Source organism: Rhinolophus sinicus, linkage group LG17 (assembly GCF_036562045.2).
Source record: "Rhinolophus sinicus isolate RSC01 linkage group LG17, ASM3656204v1, whole genome shotgun sequence".
Taxonomy (NCBI): domain Eukaryota; kingdom Metazoa; phylum Chordata; class Mammalia; order Chiroptera; family Rhinolophidae; genus Rhinolophus; species Rhinolophus sinicus.
This window is the reverse complement of record NC_133766.1, coordinates 7700659-7718487: the sequence shown is the minus strand read 5'-3', so window position 1 is coordinate 7718487 and position 17829 is coordinate 7700659. Positions and strand designations below refer to the sequence as shown.

The 17829-nt window shown below is 49.4% G+C and overlaps 1 protein-coding gene across 1 annotated transcript in view; it reads right to left on the bottom strand.

Moving 5' to 3' along the window:
• Positions 1–17435, bottom strand: part of PAPPA2 (pappalysin 2) — a 218722-nt gene extending 201287 nt beyond the window's left edge. Inside the window, exons 1-2 of the mRNA XM_074322117.1 lie at positions 17304–17435; positions 13712–15569 (exon numbers count right to left, since the gene is read on the bottom strand). Coding sequence (XP_074178218.1) covers positions 13712–14630 — 919 coding nt within the window. The 5' untranslated portion in view covers positions 14631–15569; positions 17304–17435. The remainder of the gene's footprint in view (positions 1–13711; positions 15570–17303) is intronic.
• Between the last annotated feature and the right edge of the window lie 394 nt (positions 17436–17829).

The following is a 17829-nucleotide window of genomic DNA, read 5'->3' as shown; positions in this document are numbered from 1 at the left end:
GACTCCGCATGGTGAGGTGGGGAATCAGTGCAGAGGTGTGTCCATGCTTAGAAGAGGTGGCCCCTACCCAGCCAAGGGCCCGTCAATGTTAGCTTCTCTTAGAGTTACTCCTGTTTCCGATGGGGGGAGTAGGGGGGAGCTAGGTCAAAAGCACCATCACCCTCTACCTTTACCCAGTGGCGCCTGCCTGGACGTCAGGCTGAAAGTAAAGACCAACCCTAGACAGAGCGCTCAGATTTCACTGTGGGTAGGAACCCAGGGATCTAAACAAACACAGATTCGGCTTCAGCAGGGCTCAGGGAGCACCTGGAATGCTGCATGTCGAGCGGGCTTCCAGATGAAGCCAGGGCTTCTGGCCTCAGGCCACGCTCTCAGGAGTCGCCCTCTAAATCAGAGCTTCTCAAGATCTGTGTCTCTGTGGATGCGCCTTTGTCAGCAGTGGGTTTAGGACAGACGCTCATTTAGTGACTTAAATATACTGCTCACCCACAGGTAAGTCTCCTGCACCCCACCCTCACCCATTCATGGGAGATACACACATATGCTCGTACACAGATGCCAACACCGCATGACTGAGCCTTTGTGTCACTTCTCTGCTTACAATATTATCACCTACATAATAATATCAGGGGATGGCAATAAAGAAAAAAAAAATGGAGCCAGAGGGGGTGTAAAGACATAAATGGGGAAACTCAAGAGAGAAGAAATAAGAATTTTAAGTGTTTAACCTCAAAGAAATGCAAACTAAGACAAGATAAAAATGTGTGTCCTTCATGTTAGCAAAGATGAAAAACATAACAGTCTGTAGATGTGGTGACATTTGGAGAAACAGGTCCCCTCATGCACGGCTGGGGAGAGAGGAGATTGGTGAACCATTGTGGAGAGCCATCGGGCAACCATTTGCCAAGAACATTCCCATCCTCTGACCCTGTAACTTCACTTCTGGGAATTATTGTAAGGAAACCATCTAAGAGGTATGTTCATACACAAGAATGAAAAAGAAAGATCATGACAGCATTATTTACAATAGAAAAACAGTATACAGTCCATCCAAACAACAGAATACTACTCTGCCTTTAAAAACCCTATTTTGGGCAGGGTGGGTGGAGGAATTGGATGAAGGTGGTCCAAAGATAAAAACTCCCAGTTATAAGAGAAATAAGCCCTGGAGCTGTAATGTACAATATGACTATAGGTAACATGCTGTATGGTATATTTGAAAGTCGATAAGAGAGTACATCCTAAAAGTTCTCATCACACGGAAAAAACTTTTTTCTTTTTCTTTTGTTTTTTAATCTGTATGAGATCATGGATATTAACTAAACTTATTGTAGTAATCACTTTCTAATACACTTAAGTCATTATGGTACACACTTTATACAGTGCTGTATTTCAATTATACTCATATTCTGATCCAAATTGTAGAACATAGCATATATATGCTTATTTTCATAAGTGCAGATTCATAGGAAAAGGATTTGATTTTTATACTTAACTAATTTGCTGCGATAAACAATCTCTCTCAATCTGTTTTGTCATCCGCAAAACGGAACTATTGATAGTGACCTCCTTTGAGATCAAATACAGGTAAAGCGTGATTATAGTAAAGACTCAAAAATGTGAGTTGTTATTAATTATGGTGCTTTTATCTTGTCTGCAGTTGTATCTCCAGTGCCTAGAATGGAGTCTAGCACATAGCAGACACTCAGTAAGTACTTGTTGAATAGACAATGAAGAATTATACACTGCACGTAGGACACTGGTAAAATGATAATCCGGTGTGAGTACATCAGCTAGAATGGATCACAAAGGACACAGAACAAGAGCTACCCAGTTCTGACTTTGCACTCTGGATGACCAACCAGGAGCCACTGAAGGGCTTTCAGTGGCGAAAGACAGGTTATGGCAAATGGTGTCCTACCCAGATGTGTTTGTTAGAAAATTGTAATGATGATGTTAAGAAAATTGGAACATTTAATGATCATGTAAGGACAAAGGTAAGTTAGTTAGTACCTAGTACACGACTATTTCCATTTCTATATGGCCTGGAGGTTATTCAAAAGGAATTATGCACTGCTTGGAAAACTCTAGAAAGCAAAGGGCTTGGGCCAGTGTGAAGGCCAGCACTGCCACTGATCTGAAATAAGTCTGGGGAAGCAGGAGCTTCATCCCTAAGGAAGCTTCCTTGATCCCTGCAGCAAAAACAACATAACTCTAGGCATCCGTCACCCACTGCCTGGGTGGTTAGCTATTTTCTTGCTGAAGAAGTAATCATAGGGGTCAGAGAAAAGCTACCTTCATGGCCAACCTGACGTTCTGTGCACCTTCTAGAAAGTAGGCAATGCCTTCAGGAGTCTCCTGAGGATCTCCCAAAACAGCCCTATCTCATTCCCAGACTTCCAAGACCTTGATCTAGACCCACAGATGGCCAAGTGGAGCCAGCCCAGCAGCCAACTGAGAATCAAGAAGGTGGTTAATATTGTTCTAGTTTATTGAGCAGACATGGAGTGAGAGATCCACCAGGCCGACTGCACTTACTAACTCTACAACCTTGAGCAACACTGGAGGACTCTAGATCTTATGTTCCTCACCCATAACATGGAGCTCATAATAGTACCTACCTTACGGGGTTTGGGGGGAGATCAAATTAATTCACATATGTAAAACAATAAAATAAGCACTTGGTGTTATTATCCATTGCTAATACTATCATCACTTTCACAGGCATAGACCTTCTCCCTTCAACTAGATTATGAACTCCTTGAGAGCTGCTAATCCTGTCTTACACCTCCCCACGTTCCCATTATATCCAGGCCAAAGTCTTGCTCACGGTGGGAATGGTAATTCACTAATGAATTAATCCACAAGAGGTGCCAAGAGCATCCTGCCAATTGGCGATGACTCCTAGAAACTCCACTCCATTCCTCTAACAAAGAAAAACCCCTCATGGAATGAAAAGCAATCCCTCCCCCTTCTATACCACTCACTCCACTCACCACAGTGGGGGCGGTTACTGACCACAGCGCCCCCTATAGAAACATGTCCGCTTTTCATCTCTTCCTGCTAAGGATCCAGAAGAATCAAAAGGGGTCACCAGACTTCTGTCACCTCTCCCGCCCCCAGTCCTGTGCAGTTTCCTTTAGAGTCACACTTGGTGCCAATATTACCTATCATCTCAGTACGTTTGAGAAACTTTAAATAATTTTTCTCCACAAGGCAATAAATAACTTAAGTTTAGTCAGGACTAAAATGTTCCTTAGTCTAGTCATTCTAGCCATCAGAAAGGAAGGAGGAAGGAAGGAAGGAAGAAAGGAAGGAAGGAAGGGGAGTCTCTCCATTAATTTTAAACACAGGGCGGGGGGAGGCAGGGGTATGTCATTTCAACCATTTTCAATAACCTTTGAGAACAAGCAGTATGAAATATCCTGAGCATTCAACACACTCTGCCCGTAACTATGGGATTCCATACAAAGCCCATCAATGCCCAGGAGAAAAAAAAAAAAAAAAAAATGGCTGTGGTTTTGCTTTAGGGGCATCTGTCATGTGAGAGGTGCAGGCTGGGCTGCTGCTCCTCGGCAGAGGTGAGGCTGCCTGCCGGCTTCTCTTCCTCTCAGTCCCACCTTAACAAACATGGGAAAGCGTGAACTTGGGATTCTAGCAACACAACAGGAAGGATGTAAATGCAGAGGGTAGGCTGAGCAGAAGCTAAGAGAACGGTATGAAGTCCCACACCTCAGGGAGCCTGGAGTATTTTGAGTCTCTTCATTGGGATAAGACACCTCAGGACCGAGCCCAAGCCAGTCCTGGGAGAGACAGTGAGTCCCCGTGGCACCCAAGCAGGACACCTCAGCCCGTCTTGTGCAGCCTCCCCTCATCTCTAGCAAGGTCCCTCTGAGGACTCTTTTACAGCTCCAGCTAAGCAGTACCAACACCAGTTTCCTGTTTGTTTCCCTTCCTCCGCCACATAAATAATCTTGAGATCCCTCTCAGAAATTTGCTTTGGCACTTCTTTTACCGGGTAGAGTTTACGGAGTCAATGGTGCCCTAAGAAGACGTGTTTAAATAGCATACAACGTATACTTCATGATTCAGAGGCATTGCGGGAGTCTTACGTAAAGGCAGCTTGGAGCAGATCCGCTGGCAATGAAAATAACCTCCCACCCTATCAGTCAGCTAAGGTTAGATGTTTGCAAGTCAGGTTTTCTTGAAGACAAGCATCATATCCCTTTCACAGCGTTAGTGTTTGTCCCCCATGTGTCTTCCATTCACTCAATGAATATGTACGGCCCGTGTTTACCTAACAATATCTGAACATTTTGCCTTTACCATGTGGTTTCAAATAACCCAGGGAGACTCGGCCTGCTTTCTAGGAAGCAAGTCATACATAGGGACCACACAAACCCACATACGATGCCCATCAGGGCCTGAGGGCTTAGCACCCCTTTTTCCGCCAGTCTGAAAGCCTAAGAAGAAACCAGAGGATATTATAGGCGTGTTCTCAGATTGAACCCAGGTCGGTCTTCAGAGCCCAGTGTTCAGAGAGGACACTTAAAGCTGATCTCTGAGTAAGAAAGAGAAAGAACAAGGAAAATAAGTGATGTCATTAATTGACATTTCAGGTTAAATGAGGACTATAGTCATAATTTTTTTTTTCCTTTTCTGATTGAAAAATTTTCTAAAGTGTTTTCTCCTGCTGTCCAGTAAGAGATTTAAATTAACAAAAGGCAACCTGAAAGAGCTGAAATAACACCAAAGTGGGAACCAAGAAATTGGGAGTGTGGTTCCAGCCTGTTGCTGTGTGATGTCTGGGAAGTGCCTTTCCCTCTCTGAGCCTCATGGTCCCATCTGTGAAGGGGAGGCTGGGCAGGGTTGTTAGGCCCGTGCTGTTCTGATCTGTGCCTGGAAGCTCTAGGCCCTTCCTGAAGGACTTCAAGGTCCTCTTCCTTCTGACCGTTTCTCGCTTTGTGTTGGTGGCCATAGAAAGTGTAAAGGATTGAGCTGAACCCAAATTCCTGATGTAATCATGTGCTTCTATTTCCTAAAAAGTGGAATAACTAAAACATTACAGTTAGTTGAGGAGACTGGACAGTTGGAATCTGGTGCATCAAATTTTCACTACAAATAACGCAATGCTAAACCATATCACACAGCTAGGCATGCGCATCTATTCAGAAGAGCTCAGGAAAGAGAGAATTTACATGGACAAGAATGGACCAGGGAGAAGGGATATGACCAGCCCTGGCCTCCTCAGCTGGCAGTGACTTGAGGGCAAGGAGTGGTGTCCTTCTTCTGCCACCACATCGCTATGGAAGGATGAAATAGCAACAGCATTGACTGAGCACATTCTATGCACCAGGCAGCTCTAAGCATGTGGTGTGTGTTCATTTATCTCACCATCGCAAGTCTGAGACAGAAATGAGCATTACTCCAGTTCTACAGATGAGGGGACTTTAACTTGCCAAGTTCACATAGCTGGTAGAGGGCTTAAGCCCAGAACATACGGCTCCACATCCTGAATTCCTAACCACTACATTAAGAAAAGAATTTAGATGGATGAAGACATTTAGGTAGGACATTTAAGGTGAGCAGATAACTTGTGCAGAGGCCAGAAGCTGGTAATAGGCAGGTCAGGTGGAGAGGAGAGAAAGACTTCCCTGACTCGGGAATGTAGTTGACTCTGAGGCGAGATCAAGTTGTAGGTGTGGAAAGGGGCCAGATTTTTCTCCATCCATTTATTCAACCCCAAGTGCCCACTCCAGTCCAGGCCCCACGCTAGGTGCTGGGCTGACACATAGCTGACCGGGATCCAGCGAAGCCCCCAGCAGCCTGCAGGCGATGCAGAGGCTCCGACTGCTGAGCTGAGTAACTGGAATTTGAACTGGAAGTGGGAACAACCAACAGTCTCGGACTAGAGAAAAGGAAGGCTGCAGTGTAGCAGGAGGCAGGGCCCGGAGGAGAGATGGTAACAGAAGCCCCAGGAACTGCAAGGCAAGCAGTTGCTTTTCTCTTTCCTGCCTGCCTTCTGCAACCCGGCATATGGCACGTCTTTCCTAAATTCCCAGACCTGGCTGTGGGCAGAGAACCAGAGCGGGTGGGGCCACCTCCTGCACTTCCTCCTGTGCCGTGGCTGGTCCTGGCTAAGGTCAGGGCAGTGACACCCTGCACTCTATCCAAGGGCCCAGTAAGACTGCCGCACCCGGGGAGGGCATTGTGCCCAAGACTGCTTTCATGCCCAGGACACATGCCACAGGCCAGATTATAGGGATAGTCTACTGTGCGATTATTTCAAATAATGAACATGCCCTGAAACAAACAACGTCTAAAATAGACCTCTGCTGTGGTTACTGTTTACGATGACGCCAACTGCGTAAAGGTGGAGTTTATTTCAGAAATCGTTCTTGAATAACTAGTTTGTGCTCAACCATACCTGCTGGATAAAAGAATCGGTAAGCGAGGTACTGGATTAAAAAACAAATTGAATTCGGTACTGTCTGTGTCTTTTGTTACAAGAATCCCGTCCCCCAAACCAGAACTTTGTTATAAATCTAGATTTTGAGAGGAGCAAAGAAGGAGCAAAGTCTCTTGTTCAGACTGACAGGATTAACCTTCCCACGGTCTCCTCTCCCCACTCTCCTCCCCCACAGGAATAATGTGAGCAAATGCACGAAACACAACAAAAGTTCTGGGGGTAGAATGAGGAAGCGACAACACGTACAAACCCGCAGAAGCAAATAATTCGACTACTTTCTGAAAGTGTAAAACTCATCAGTTACACCAAATTGCAATTACATTCGGCTTTTCTAGGAGACAAGTTCCTGGCTGGTATTTATCAACCATAGATGGATTTGGAGAGCTGAGGAGGACAGTAAGCGTAACCACTCCTTCCAGTTACAACCGAGTGGATTTCAAACCTCTTCACCGTCTTCCAAACCATTAGGACTTCAAGAACACCGCATCTTTCTGTGCCTTCTTTCAAAGAGAGGAATTCACTTCACTTTGTCAGACTGACTCTGCCCCTTGGTTGAGTCATTCATTTGTTCATTCATACTCTTAACAAACAGTTACTGGATGAGTTTTGTTTGCACAACGCAGTAGGTGCTCGGGGTACGACAGTGAACAAAGTACAGCCCCTGACCTCAAGCGGCTTCCAGCCCAGGAGCGAGCCAGCCAAGAAAAGAAAGGGCGTGGCTGCAGGGCCGTATCTGCCCGTCTAACATCAGCCCCCATCACAGTGCCTGGCACACAGCAGGAGCTCACCGAGCATCTGTGCAATGAATAAAAAGTCAAATGGGAATTATGCGAAGTGGACCTCTGTGTCCTAATGAGACTGAGTACGGGGAGCCAGGAGAACCACTGGAGAACAAGCCTACGCCAGTGAGACCGAGGAAGACTTCCTGGAAGAGATGTCAGATTAACTAAAAACCCAGGGAGGGACTGAGAGTAAGTTAGGTGAATGTGGGTTTGGGGCAGTTGTTTCCTGCTAGGAGGAGTGGAAAGGGCAGAGGTCAGAGGCCAGGAAAGAGCGGTGTATCTGTGGCACTGCTAGTAGTTTGGTGTTGCTACAAGTTAACTGAGAGAGAGAGAATGTGTGTGTACGTGACTGTGGTTTTGAGTGTGTGTGATTGTGTAACGTGAGTGTGCAGGTACAGAGGTGCACACATTTGCACACGTTTACATATGTGTGTGTGTGTGTGTGTGTGTGTGTGTGTGTGTGTCTACTCTGGAGGGCAGTCATGAGCCTGCAGAGGTAGGTAGGGTCCCCCATGGCAACCTGCAGAGGCGGAAAGTAACCCTGAGTGCCCAGCAGGATCCTCCAAGGGTTTCAGGCAGGAAAGTGATCTGAGCTGCTCTGCTCGGTATTTGAGCCAGTTTCCTTTGGTGCCGTCAGTTCGCTAAAGAATGAAGTGCTCTCAGGTGAGAGATGCCCAGAAGTAAGGTGGTGGCTGTGGGGAAGAATAAGACAGGCCCAGAAAAGACTGTTGAGGTGAAACGGACGTGATTTGGAGGCTGATTACCGGTGTTACATGTGCTGTTGAGGGGTGTGGGTGCGGGGTATTCATGGGGGACAAGAACCCCTGAGCTCTAGCCTGTGTGGACGGAGCCCTTTGCTGAGGTCCAGGAGACAGGAGAGTGTGATTGAGATGAAAAGGTTTCCCTGAGACAGGTTAGGGCCCTTCACTCCTTACCGCTCCCACCGTAAACCTCAGAGAAGCTTCGCATCGTGGGTGACAGCATGCACTCTGGGGACAGGGAGCTTCTCGGTGCTGCATTAACTAGCTGTGTGACCTTGGGCAACACTCTAGTCCCCTCGGTGCTGCAGCTTCTCCATCTTCTTCCTCGAGTTGTTCTGAGGAGTCTGTGAGTGAATGTCTGTAAAGCAACCACAGCCATGCCTGGCAGAGTAAGTCCTACATGAGCATCTGTCAAATAAAAATGTCTTCAGTAATGTCTTGGAACAACGGAGCTTGCATTTGCATGCTTTACAGTTCTGTGACTTCACCATCCATTATTTCCCTGTGTGTTTGTGCTGTCGCCTGCTTTAGATCAGTAGGGCTTCAGGACAGGCCTTGACGCTTGCATCTCTCTTAAAATCGTTCTGAACCTGCGTCTACATCTGACATCTCCGCACTCTCCGTACAGCTGTTTCTGAGTAGAGGACACTAGACCCTGCTTTCTGTCTTCACTCCCTCACCTCCCACTCGGATTTCCACTTCCTGTAAGGTGGAGTCCACTCCAGACCCGCAACTCTACAGCGGAACTCCTCGCTCCGAAGGCACCAGTAATTTCCCAACAGCTAGATCCAGTGAGCTCACTTCAGGCCTGCTGGCTTTTTGGGTGTCCTGTGCCATCTGACACTGATAGCTCTATGCTTCTCTTTTGTCCCCAGTTCAGCTTCTCCCAGGCGTCCTTCTGTCTGTCTGGTTGCCAGCTGTGCTTCCATAGCCCCGAGGAGTCCTCAAGCTCATCCCGTAGGCAGCACTGGCCTTCCCGACGGCCGGGCTGTAATAATCTAGCTCCAGGCTGGCGCCTACTAGACAGTGAGCATCTTCCAGGTACAGCACCTGCCTCTCTCATTCCTGATTCCCCAGCACGTGGCTAAATGCCTGATACTTCACCTAATAGAAGCTTGTAACTGTTGGATGGATGGATGGATGGATGGATGGATGGATGGATGGATGGATGGATGGATGGATGGAGAGATAAACGAACAGAACTAAATTACTATACTTCTTCCCTAACTTACCCAGAATGTCCAGCAATTATTTGTATGAAAGTTAGCAAATGCTGAGTCACCGTTTGAATGATGACTCGTAACTGATTAACTTTTAAGCACAGTGATTTCCCCTCTGATTGACAACTGGACTTCTAATTCAGAACTGAGCCATAATGACTGGTCTTGACATCCCAACTGGTCGCCATGGCAATGCTTTGACTTCAAAAGGTGCTGAGACTTTGGGTTCCAGTGACTGTATTGCCTATTTGGGCAGAAGCACACTTCTTCACTACTCGTTTCTGTCTCATAAGGAGAACTGGGATGTTTCTGAGATGACCACTATGCTTTATTCCTGAATGTTCTCTTTTGTAAAAGATCCAAAGAGCAAGGTTGTTTTAAGGCAGATAGTGAACGTGACAAGGAGAGGATGCTGCTACCGTGTTTCCCCGAAAATAAGACCGAGCCGGACCATCAGCTCTAATGCATGTTTTGGCACAAAAATTAATATAAGACCCAGTTATATTATCGTATCATATATCATATCATATCAAGACCCGGTCTTATATTATATGGATTGCCAAGGAGGCCAGCAGTGGTAAGTGTCAGAGATGAAATCCGACTCCTGGCCTTTCTGGCTCCCGAGTTCTGTACGGGGAGACCCTCTGAAACTTGGATCCTCACAGGAGGAAAACTTGTCTTCAAGTCAGGGACGGTTTCTCAGACACCTCTGTGTCCCCCACGGGGCTCTGCCGTGTGCTGCGTGGCGAGGCACTCCGTGTGTGCTGGGTGAGGACACCTGCGCTCAGACGCCAGTCGTGATGCCGACGCACTGACTCAGGGTCCTGCTACTTGGAACTACAGGTGGCTACTCAGCTGGGCAACTGCAGGAAACATGTGAAATCAATTCCGGGTGAGGAGGGCCCTACTAACAGCTTTTCCTCGGTGTGTGTTGGGGTTGAAGGAGAGGAAGGGAAGTTGAGGCAGAAGGAAAGGAACAGGACGGTTTCAGGGCTGGGTGCTGGAGTTTCGTTTTCACACCAGGGCAGGACAGAACTGGGCTATGTCCCATGCTGAGTTCCAAGGGCCCATGTGAATGGGATCTTGACCTCAGGCGACTCCGAAGTGGCACATACCCTAACCCGCCAGGCCCCTGAGTAGTTGCTTTTATAGACGCCCCTCTGCGGACACAGTTGCACCCAGCCCTGTCCTAGACCTCGCTGCTCTACTTCTGAGCTCCAGGAGAGAGGCAATGTCACCAGGTCTCGTTTTCAGGGGACCCAGCACCGTCATTCCCCTTCTAGGGGCCACCGGGAATCCAGTGCCGAAAGTCCAAGGGACCTGTGTTGTCTTTGGCCCTAAATAAAAGTATCCCGGCAATCCATTCTGGAGTCCGACTTCCTATTCTGGAAGACTGGCAGTTTAAGAGGGGAGGGCGTCACACTAGCTGATTTTGTTTTCTTTACTAGTTGCTACAAGTGCAAGTTAGTCAGAACCCCCCAAATGCCACTTTAGTCCCTTTGCATAGGCCCTGCAAAAAGACTTGGGTGAAGCTGAGCCTAAGGGATGCCTACGAGCAACCCTCTGGGAGGGGATGATTAAACACAGGCCAGAGGCCAGGGTAGGGACAGCCCTCCAGGAAACCAGGCACATTCCCCACTACGTGGCTTCCAAGGACACCCCTACTCTCCTGTGCATGAAGCAACACTGCCACCTAGTGCCTCGTGTGGGAAGTATTCCCCACAGCCCCTTGTCTGGGGGGGGGGGGGGGATCGGTCCTCCACAAGGGCTGCTGTGGCTGAACTGTTTGAGGTCCCTGGTCCCTGCTGTAGAGAAAATGCCCCCAGATGGACAGAACTGAGAACCGGGAAACTGGGTCTAAGGTAAGTGAGCAGAGCTGAGGTTTGAGAGCTGCTGGAAAAGAGTGTGGAGCTAAGTCTTGCAGGACCGGCAGTATCCTCAGGGGAGCGACAAAACTGTATTTAGGTCCTAGGAACACGATCCAGTTGTCACCATCCTGCGTAGGTGGAGGCCAACCATCCCAGTGACAGGCAGTGACCCGTGAAAGGACCAGGGGTCTGGTAAAGGGCGGGGGGTGGGGAGGGGCGCGGAGGAGATGGGCTGCTCTGTTGATGGAAGTGAGTCACTGAGTGCAAATCAGGACCTTTCTTTCTTAGGGGGACTGCCTTGACCACTTCATGGTTCTCAGCCATGGGGCCCCTAGTGAAGCATGAAGTGGTAAGCACAAGGAGACGAGGACGCCTCTGCCCTCGGGAGCCTGGCTGCTAGAATCCTGGAGACTGAAAGCCTGTTCCCAGCCCCCATCCCTCCCAGACTTTTCATCTTTCCTGAGTATTTGCTGAGGAACACGAGGCTGAAGGAAGACACAGGGTGGACGATAGAGAGGACAGAGACCCGTGTATTCCCTCCCCTTCACCTGCCTGCTGTGGCCTTCAGGGGAAACACCGGCACACCACAGCGGCCACTCTGATGTGAAGAAAAAGCAACCTCAGAAGCTAGACTGTCTGCAAAAGATTGCCTACCTCATTTTACATGCTTAGGGAGGTGAAGAGAGTTCAGATGGGCACACTGGAAGAGGATCTGAGCATGTGCGCTGTGGCAAGGTGGGGGGCGGTTGGTGATGGCGGACAGGTGGGCACGGGAGGGAGATGTACAGGGGGTGGGGTGGGAGAGGCGTGACAAGAAATGCTGTAACTGGAATCAAATCATAACGACACTCTCCTCTGTGCGGATCCTGAGACAGAAGGACATGGAGAGGACGGGACGGGGTCAGGTACCCACTGTCTGGAGTCTGTCCCCCAGGTTTGGGTCTTAACAACGCAAAGCAATTGTCTCTAAGAGCCTCCCTCCTACATTCCTGTTGGACCCGTCTCTAATTCTTCACAGCCAGGGAACGGATCCCAGGTCCTCATGATGCTACTGCAAGAGGAGGGGTAGGCAGAGTCGTGGGTCTCAGTCTAGACTGCAAGCAGTTTCCCTGGCAGATGGGTACTAGGGAGTGAGATTAGGCAGCAAGACGATGTCATCTGGGAAGAACTGTGAAGCTTCCAACTGGGATCAGATAATCATCTCATTATTTCTTCCATTTGGCCCCAGAATAAGGATTTCCTTCTCTACCCCCACCTATCTCAGAGCCCAGCCCCTTCTCTCTCCCCTCCCCTCACGCCCTCTCCCATCCCCCCCAAAATAAAATAAAGCAAAACCACAAAACTCTAGAGTGCTCAGTGTCTGGGAATCCCAGCGTCCAAGGGAGAAATCACAGCCAAAGAGGGGGAGACAGCATGTCCGGAAGGGATGTTCCAGAAACACCCCATTGAAAGAGGCTCCCTCCTTCCAGATTTCTTTCTCTAGTCGAAACTTTGTCACAGGCATCCAGCCACCTGAGAAGTTTTTAACCTGGGGAGCGGTCAAGCGTTTCAGGGGCTGTGAGCTGCATTCCCAGTGCTCCTCTGGCCCGCCTTTCATTGCTTTGGTTTCCCCATCTATGTAATGGGACCGGAAACACCAAGGGGTGTTGTGGAGAAGCCAAATGAATAAGATGAAAGGTGCCGACCCTTGCATGAGGTTCTGTCACAGGGTATCCAAAGGGATAATGAGACACAATGGAGTCACACATATCACCCCACCCCTTGCTTGAAACTAGTCCCCCTTCAGTTAGCAATAAATGAGTTATTCCAAACCCAACTCTTTTCTTTATCTGTCTGGGTGACTTTCTGTGAAAACCAAGATCTGGGTATAGTGGAGAATAAACATGGGTAACGTTCCCAGACATTGCCTCTGATTGAGACCTTAGAGTTATACAAGGTGCACTTTTAGGTCCCTCTTACAACAGCCAGGGCTCGAAAACAGGGTCCTGGACTGCAAGTGCCCGCCTTTTCCACGTGACCCTGCTGTTCCCAGGCTCACAGATGATGGTTAGGGGACCCCAGGACCTGGACCAGGTAGCAGCTTTCTGGTAAGTTCCAGGGCTGCTCAAAGAACAGGGAACCAGTCAGGATCCAATGTCTGTGTACCTGGCAGCCTTGTTCTCTGGCTGCCTGGCCTGGCCCAGGCATGACTCACTGCCCAGGTCCCTGCACTTTCATGGGATTTCAAAGGTGCCTGGGTATCTCATCCTGGACTCTGAGAGATGGAGTGTGGCACCTCTTCCCCAGTGGCAAAGAACCAGAGGTCTCCCTCTTTAAAGAAGAGGAAGAGAGTGAGTTGGAACTCTCCTGAGTGCCAGCACAATGTACAGACCCACCGGAGGTCGATACAAGGGACCATGCTCCTGAGGTTATAAGCACTATGGTGGACGCTGTCTGAAGTCCTGCTCTGCTGATGAAGAAAGCCTCCTGCTCCTGCCCACCGCTCCCTGGCCAGCCCTGCCTGGTCTCCCTAGTCTGTCCCTTCCCCTCATCGCCCCCTATGTCTGACCCAATCAAAACCAAAGCTGGCCATACCCCGAGGACCACAGAAAGCCCAGGAACGGGTTGTTACCTGCGATGATGGCTGGGTTGTTCTGTCCTCCCTCCGGTTTCACCCAGGCTTCCACTGTGAACGCCTCCCGGGGAATCTCAGCCAGCACTTCTGGACGCAGCAGCAGCCGCTCCCGCCTCCCCGAGAAGTACAAGACAGGCAGTCCTCTTCCATGGGGGTTTGAGGTCTCTGCTTCCCTGGAGGGGTCCCCTTCACCATTCTGGACGCTGTCCTCCAGAGGACTGGTTCTGACCCCGGGCACAAGGGGACGCTTAGGCCAGGGTTGGAAATGCCGGGGAGAGGCATCGGGGTCTCTCCGCACGCCCTCTGCCCGCCCCTTCACCACCTGGCGACGACGCCTGGTCTTGGCGCGACCCTTCCTTCGGGTCTCTGGTTTGGGTTCCTTCCGGTGTGCGAAGCTGGTGGGAATGGTGACAGCCGGAGCTAAGCAATCCTGAGTCCCAGCCTCACCTAGAGACTCCTTGGATCCGCCATCCTCAAGATGAGTGTCATCATCCCCCAGCAACTCAGATTGCCCAATAGGACCATCCCCTACCCACGGGGCCGCTGGCTGCTCAGCCTCACTGCTCATTCCTGCTCTTGTAGTCGGGTCTGGGGGACCGTGGCTCACAGCCGTTCCCTCGGCGGCTGGCTCACTGCATCCTGCATGGTGGACACCTGGATCCCCCACAGGGTAGGGCCCCAGGTAGTTGCCAGGCCTGCTGGGGTAGACCCCAAAGAGGTGATACTGGGGAGCAGCTCTGGGTCTTCGCACCTTGGCCCCCAGCCAACAGCGTTCGCCTTCCGATGGCACCTGATTCAGGCTTCCCCGCTGAGCCAGGGATCTCTTGCGTGTCCAGCCCGGCTCAGAGCTGGCCGTGCTGAGGGCCCACCCAGCCAGGAGCACCAGGCTGAGCCTTAGGATCTGGACGTGAATCATACCTCCCCCAGCTCTGGACACAGAACCAGAATTCAACTCCTGGGTACCACACCAGAATGATGGGGGGAAGAGAAAGAGAGAGACGGCCAGTCGTGAATTCGCAGTCACCGGGGAAAGGGTTTTGTTCACGGAACAAACTTTTTCAAGCAGCCCCAAAAGAGTGCCCCTCCTGGCTTCCCGCTCGGGGGCTGTGCCAGCCTGGCCTCTCCACCTCGCCCCGGCGCGCGTCCCTCACCCCTTCTCCCTCTACCTCTCCCTGCTCTAGTTGAGTCCTTGCAGAATGAAGTTCATTTCTCTGGGTTCCTTTGAATTTCCTCCAGAGAGCTCAGGTTTCTTTTTTTTTTCCCCCTTTTTCAATAGCCCCTCCCCTTGCTGATTCTAGAGGAGGGACACATGGACAGATGCCAAAGCCTCTCAAACACACACTCCCTCACAAACACATACCCCCCGCCACCTGAAGTCCCATTAAAAAGACTCTTCTCTAATTTTCCTTTTTCTCCCCTTTCTTCCTTAGGAGTTATCTCCTCTTTGCACTCTTTAACCTAAAAGACATTCACCTTCAAACGAATCACTAGAAGAACTTGTAGAGAGAGACACAGAATTGGAGGCTGATTATCTAAAAAGGCGAAAAGGATCTGGGTGCACAGAAACCCAGGCTGGTACTTAACTTTCACTCTCCAGATGTCTCTTCAGCCAGAGCCCATCCAGCCTCCAGTCAGCCTGTGCTGGCCAGGATGTTCCCCTCAGCTCCCGGCTTGGGTGGTTGAGTGCTGAAGGTTTTGTTTTTTGGTGTGGTTTTTTTTTTTTTCAATCTCCTTTCAACTTGCTAGTATGTTGCAAGTCTCTGTCCAGTGCTCCTTTGGGGTGCCAGTCAGATGTCCTAATAACCTGATGAGGCTGAGAGCCCTGGACTTCACCTTCTGGGAGTCTTGTGGGTCCCTGGGAAGATGGAAGAGAGAGCGAGAAGAAGAGCGTATACTTCAGGGGACCTGTTTGCTCTGGTCCCTTCTGCGCCCCATCTCCCTTCCTCTCTGCCTGCAACTATCTTCTTGTTTGTTGCCTTTAAAGACGACGATGATGGCAAAGCTAGTAAGTTCAGGGCATCACTCCACCTACTCCCTGTCCCCTCCTTCCTCCTGAAAACCTCCCACCTCACTGAGGCACAGGGACAGACGCAGCTCACACAATCAATAACTAACAATCAATACTGCGTGGGAGCACTCTTTTCTGTGTGTATTCTCTCTCTCTCTCTGTCTCTCTCTCTCTCTGTGTCTCTCTCTCTCTCGCTCACTGTGTGTCTCTCTCTCTCTGTCTCTCTGTCTCTGTTTCTGTCTCTCTCTCTCTCTGTCTCTCTCTCTCTCTCTCTTTCACACACACACGCACACACACACACACACACACACACACACACACACACGTGCTGTGAAGAGACCTGCCTAATAAATCCACACCAGCCTTGTAGGGACCTCTTGCATCTCTTTTATTTTGCACAAACCTCCTATATTTCTTTCTTATTTAAATCATTTGGGATTTAAAACAAAATACCCCAGATTCCCTTTATATTGGACATTGGAGATGGGAGCAAACCACTTATCCTGCTGTAAGAAGCACTAAATGGAAAGGCCATGAACACATCCTATGAAGATCTTATTCTCTCTGGAGTTCCTCACTCTGAAGTTACTAAAAGTCACCCTATGCTGAGTGGGGTGACTTTTTGTAAAATAAGTAATTTACAAAAATGAACAGCAAGACCCAAGCAACTATTTTTTTCAGTTGATTAGAAATGGGTGGATTGGATGGGGAAGCAGATACTATGCCTTTACCCTCTGTGATAATATTTGCTTAGATGTAGGCTATCTGAAAGGAGTCCCACCCCCAACACACTTGCAAGTACACAACACACACACACACACACACACACACACACACACGCAGAGCATGGTTGCGAATTCTCAACACAGGTACAGATGTATGACCTCAGGTGGGCACAAAGCAAGTAGAGAAATGTCTTGGGTCCTTCATTCAATAATAAGAAAAAAATCGCTTATGCTTCTTAAATGACTGCTTGTGTCACCCACGTAGAAAACCTGCAGCCCACATACAGTATGGAGTAAGACCACACTGCCTCTTCTGCCTTGGGTCTCCTCATCGACCTCTAAACTCCTCTCCCCCAGCTAATCACTGCCTTACTTGCCTTAAGCACGCTGTGTCCCCAGACACCCCCGCGGGGTGCGCCCTGTTTCCCTGTGCAGCGTCCCCTGGAGCCTCAAAGCAAGTCCCCAAGAAGATATCACTTCAGGCACGTGGACGTCACTAAACAGAAATCGCTCCATCCTGAACTGTCCTTTTCCTCTTATCATTTCTCTACCTCCCTTCACTTTTCTGACTCAGTCCTTGATTTTCCTGAAGCAGCTCCATAGAGATTGGGGCTTTGGAAGGGGGTTGGGGGAGATGTAGAGAAAGACAGAAAAGGAGAGGGAGGGAGGGTGGGTGGGGGAGAGAGGGAGAGGGAGAGGGAGAGGGAGAGAGAGAGAGAGAGAGAAGGAAAGAAAGGAGGGCAGGGAGGAGAGGAAGCTCAGTTTAAATGAAGGGAAGATACTCAGGTAAGAAAAGCAGAAGTAAACTTCCCCTCCCTCATGCCACCCCCAGGACCCTCAGCAAAAGGTTTCCTACCATTCATTTCAGGAAGGAGGGCTAACACAGCCAGGAAGAGGAATGCCGTGTGCTTTGCTCCCCTTTTCCTGTGGGAAGGATCTCGCATCCCCTATAGGTCTCTCCTGGCTCTCAGATGCTAGTAATCCATTCATAAGGTTGCAAGAAGCTACATAAGACTCAAGCTTCCAGTTTAGTTTCTCTCTCTCTCTCCCCTTCATTCCTTTGCTCACCACTCTCCTTCAGCTCTTGGCAGTCCAAAGTTTAAAAAAAAAAAAAATGTGGAACCATTTCTGTGTTTTCCTCCTGTTGTAACTTTTGCTGTGACATCATAACCCTGCCCACCAACACCCCACCTATCGCTTTCCTTTCCATCCCACCCCTCATCAACCCTATACCCCCAAAATACCCCCCCACGGAGAAGCAGGGCTCCTGTCAGTTCCAACGTGTGAAAACACAAAGCCACTAGACGGTACCCCTGTCTCCCCTCGGTCCCCCTCCTCTCTGTCCCCTCCCTGCCTTACCCACCGTTCAGCCAAGGCTCTCT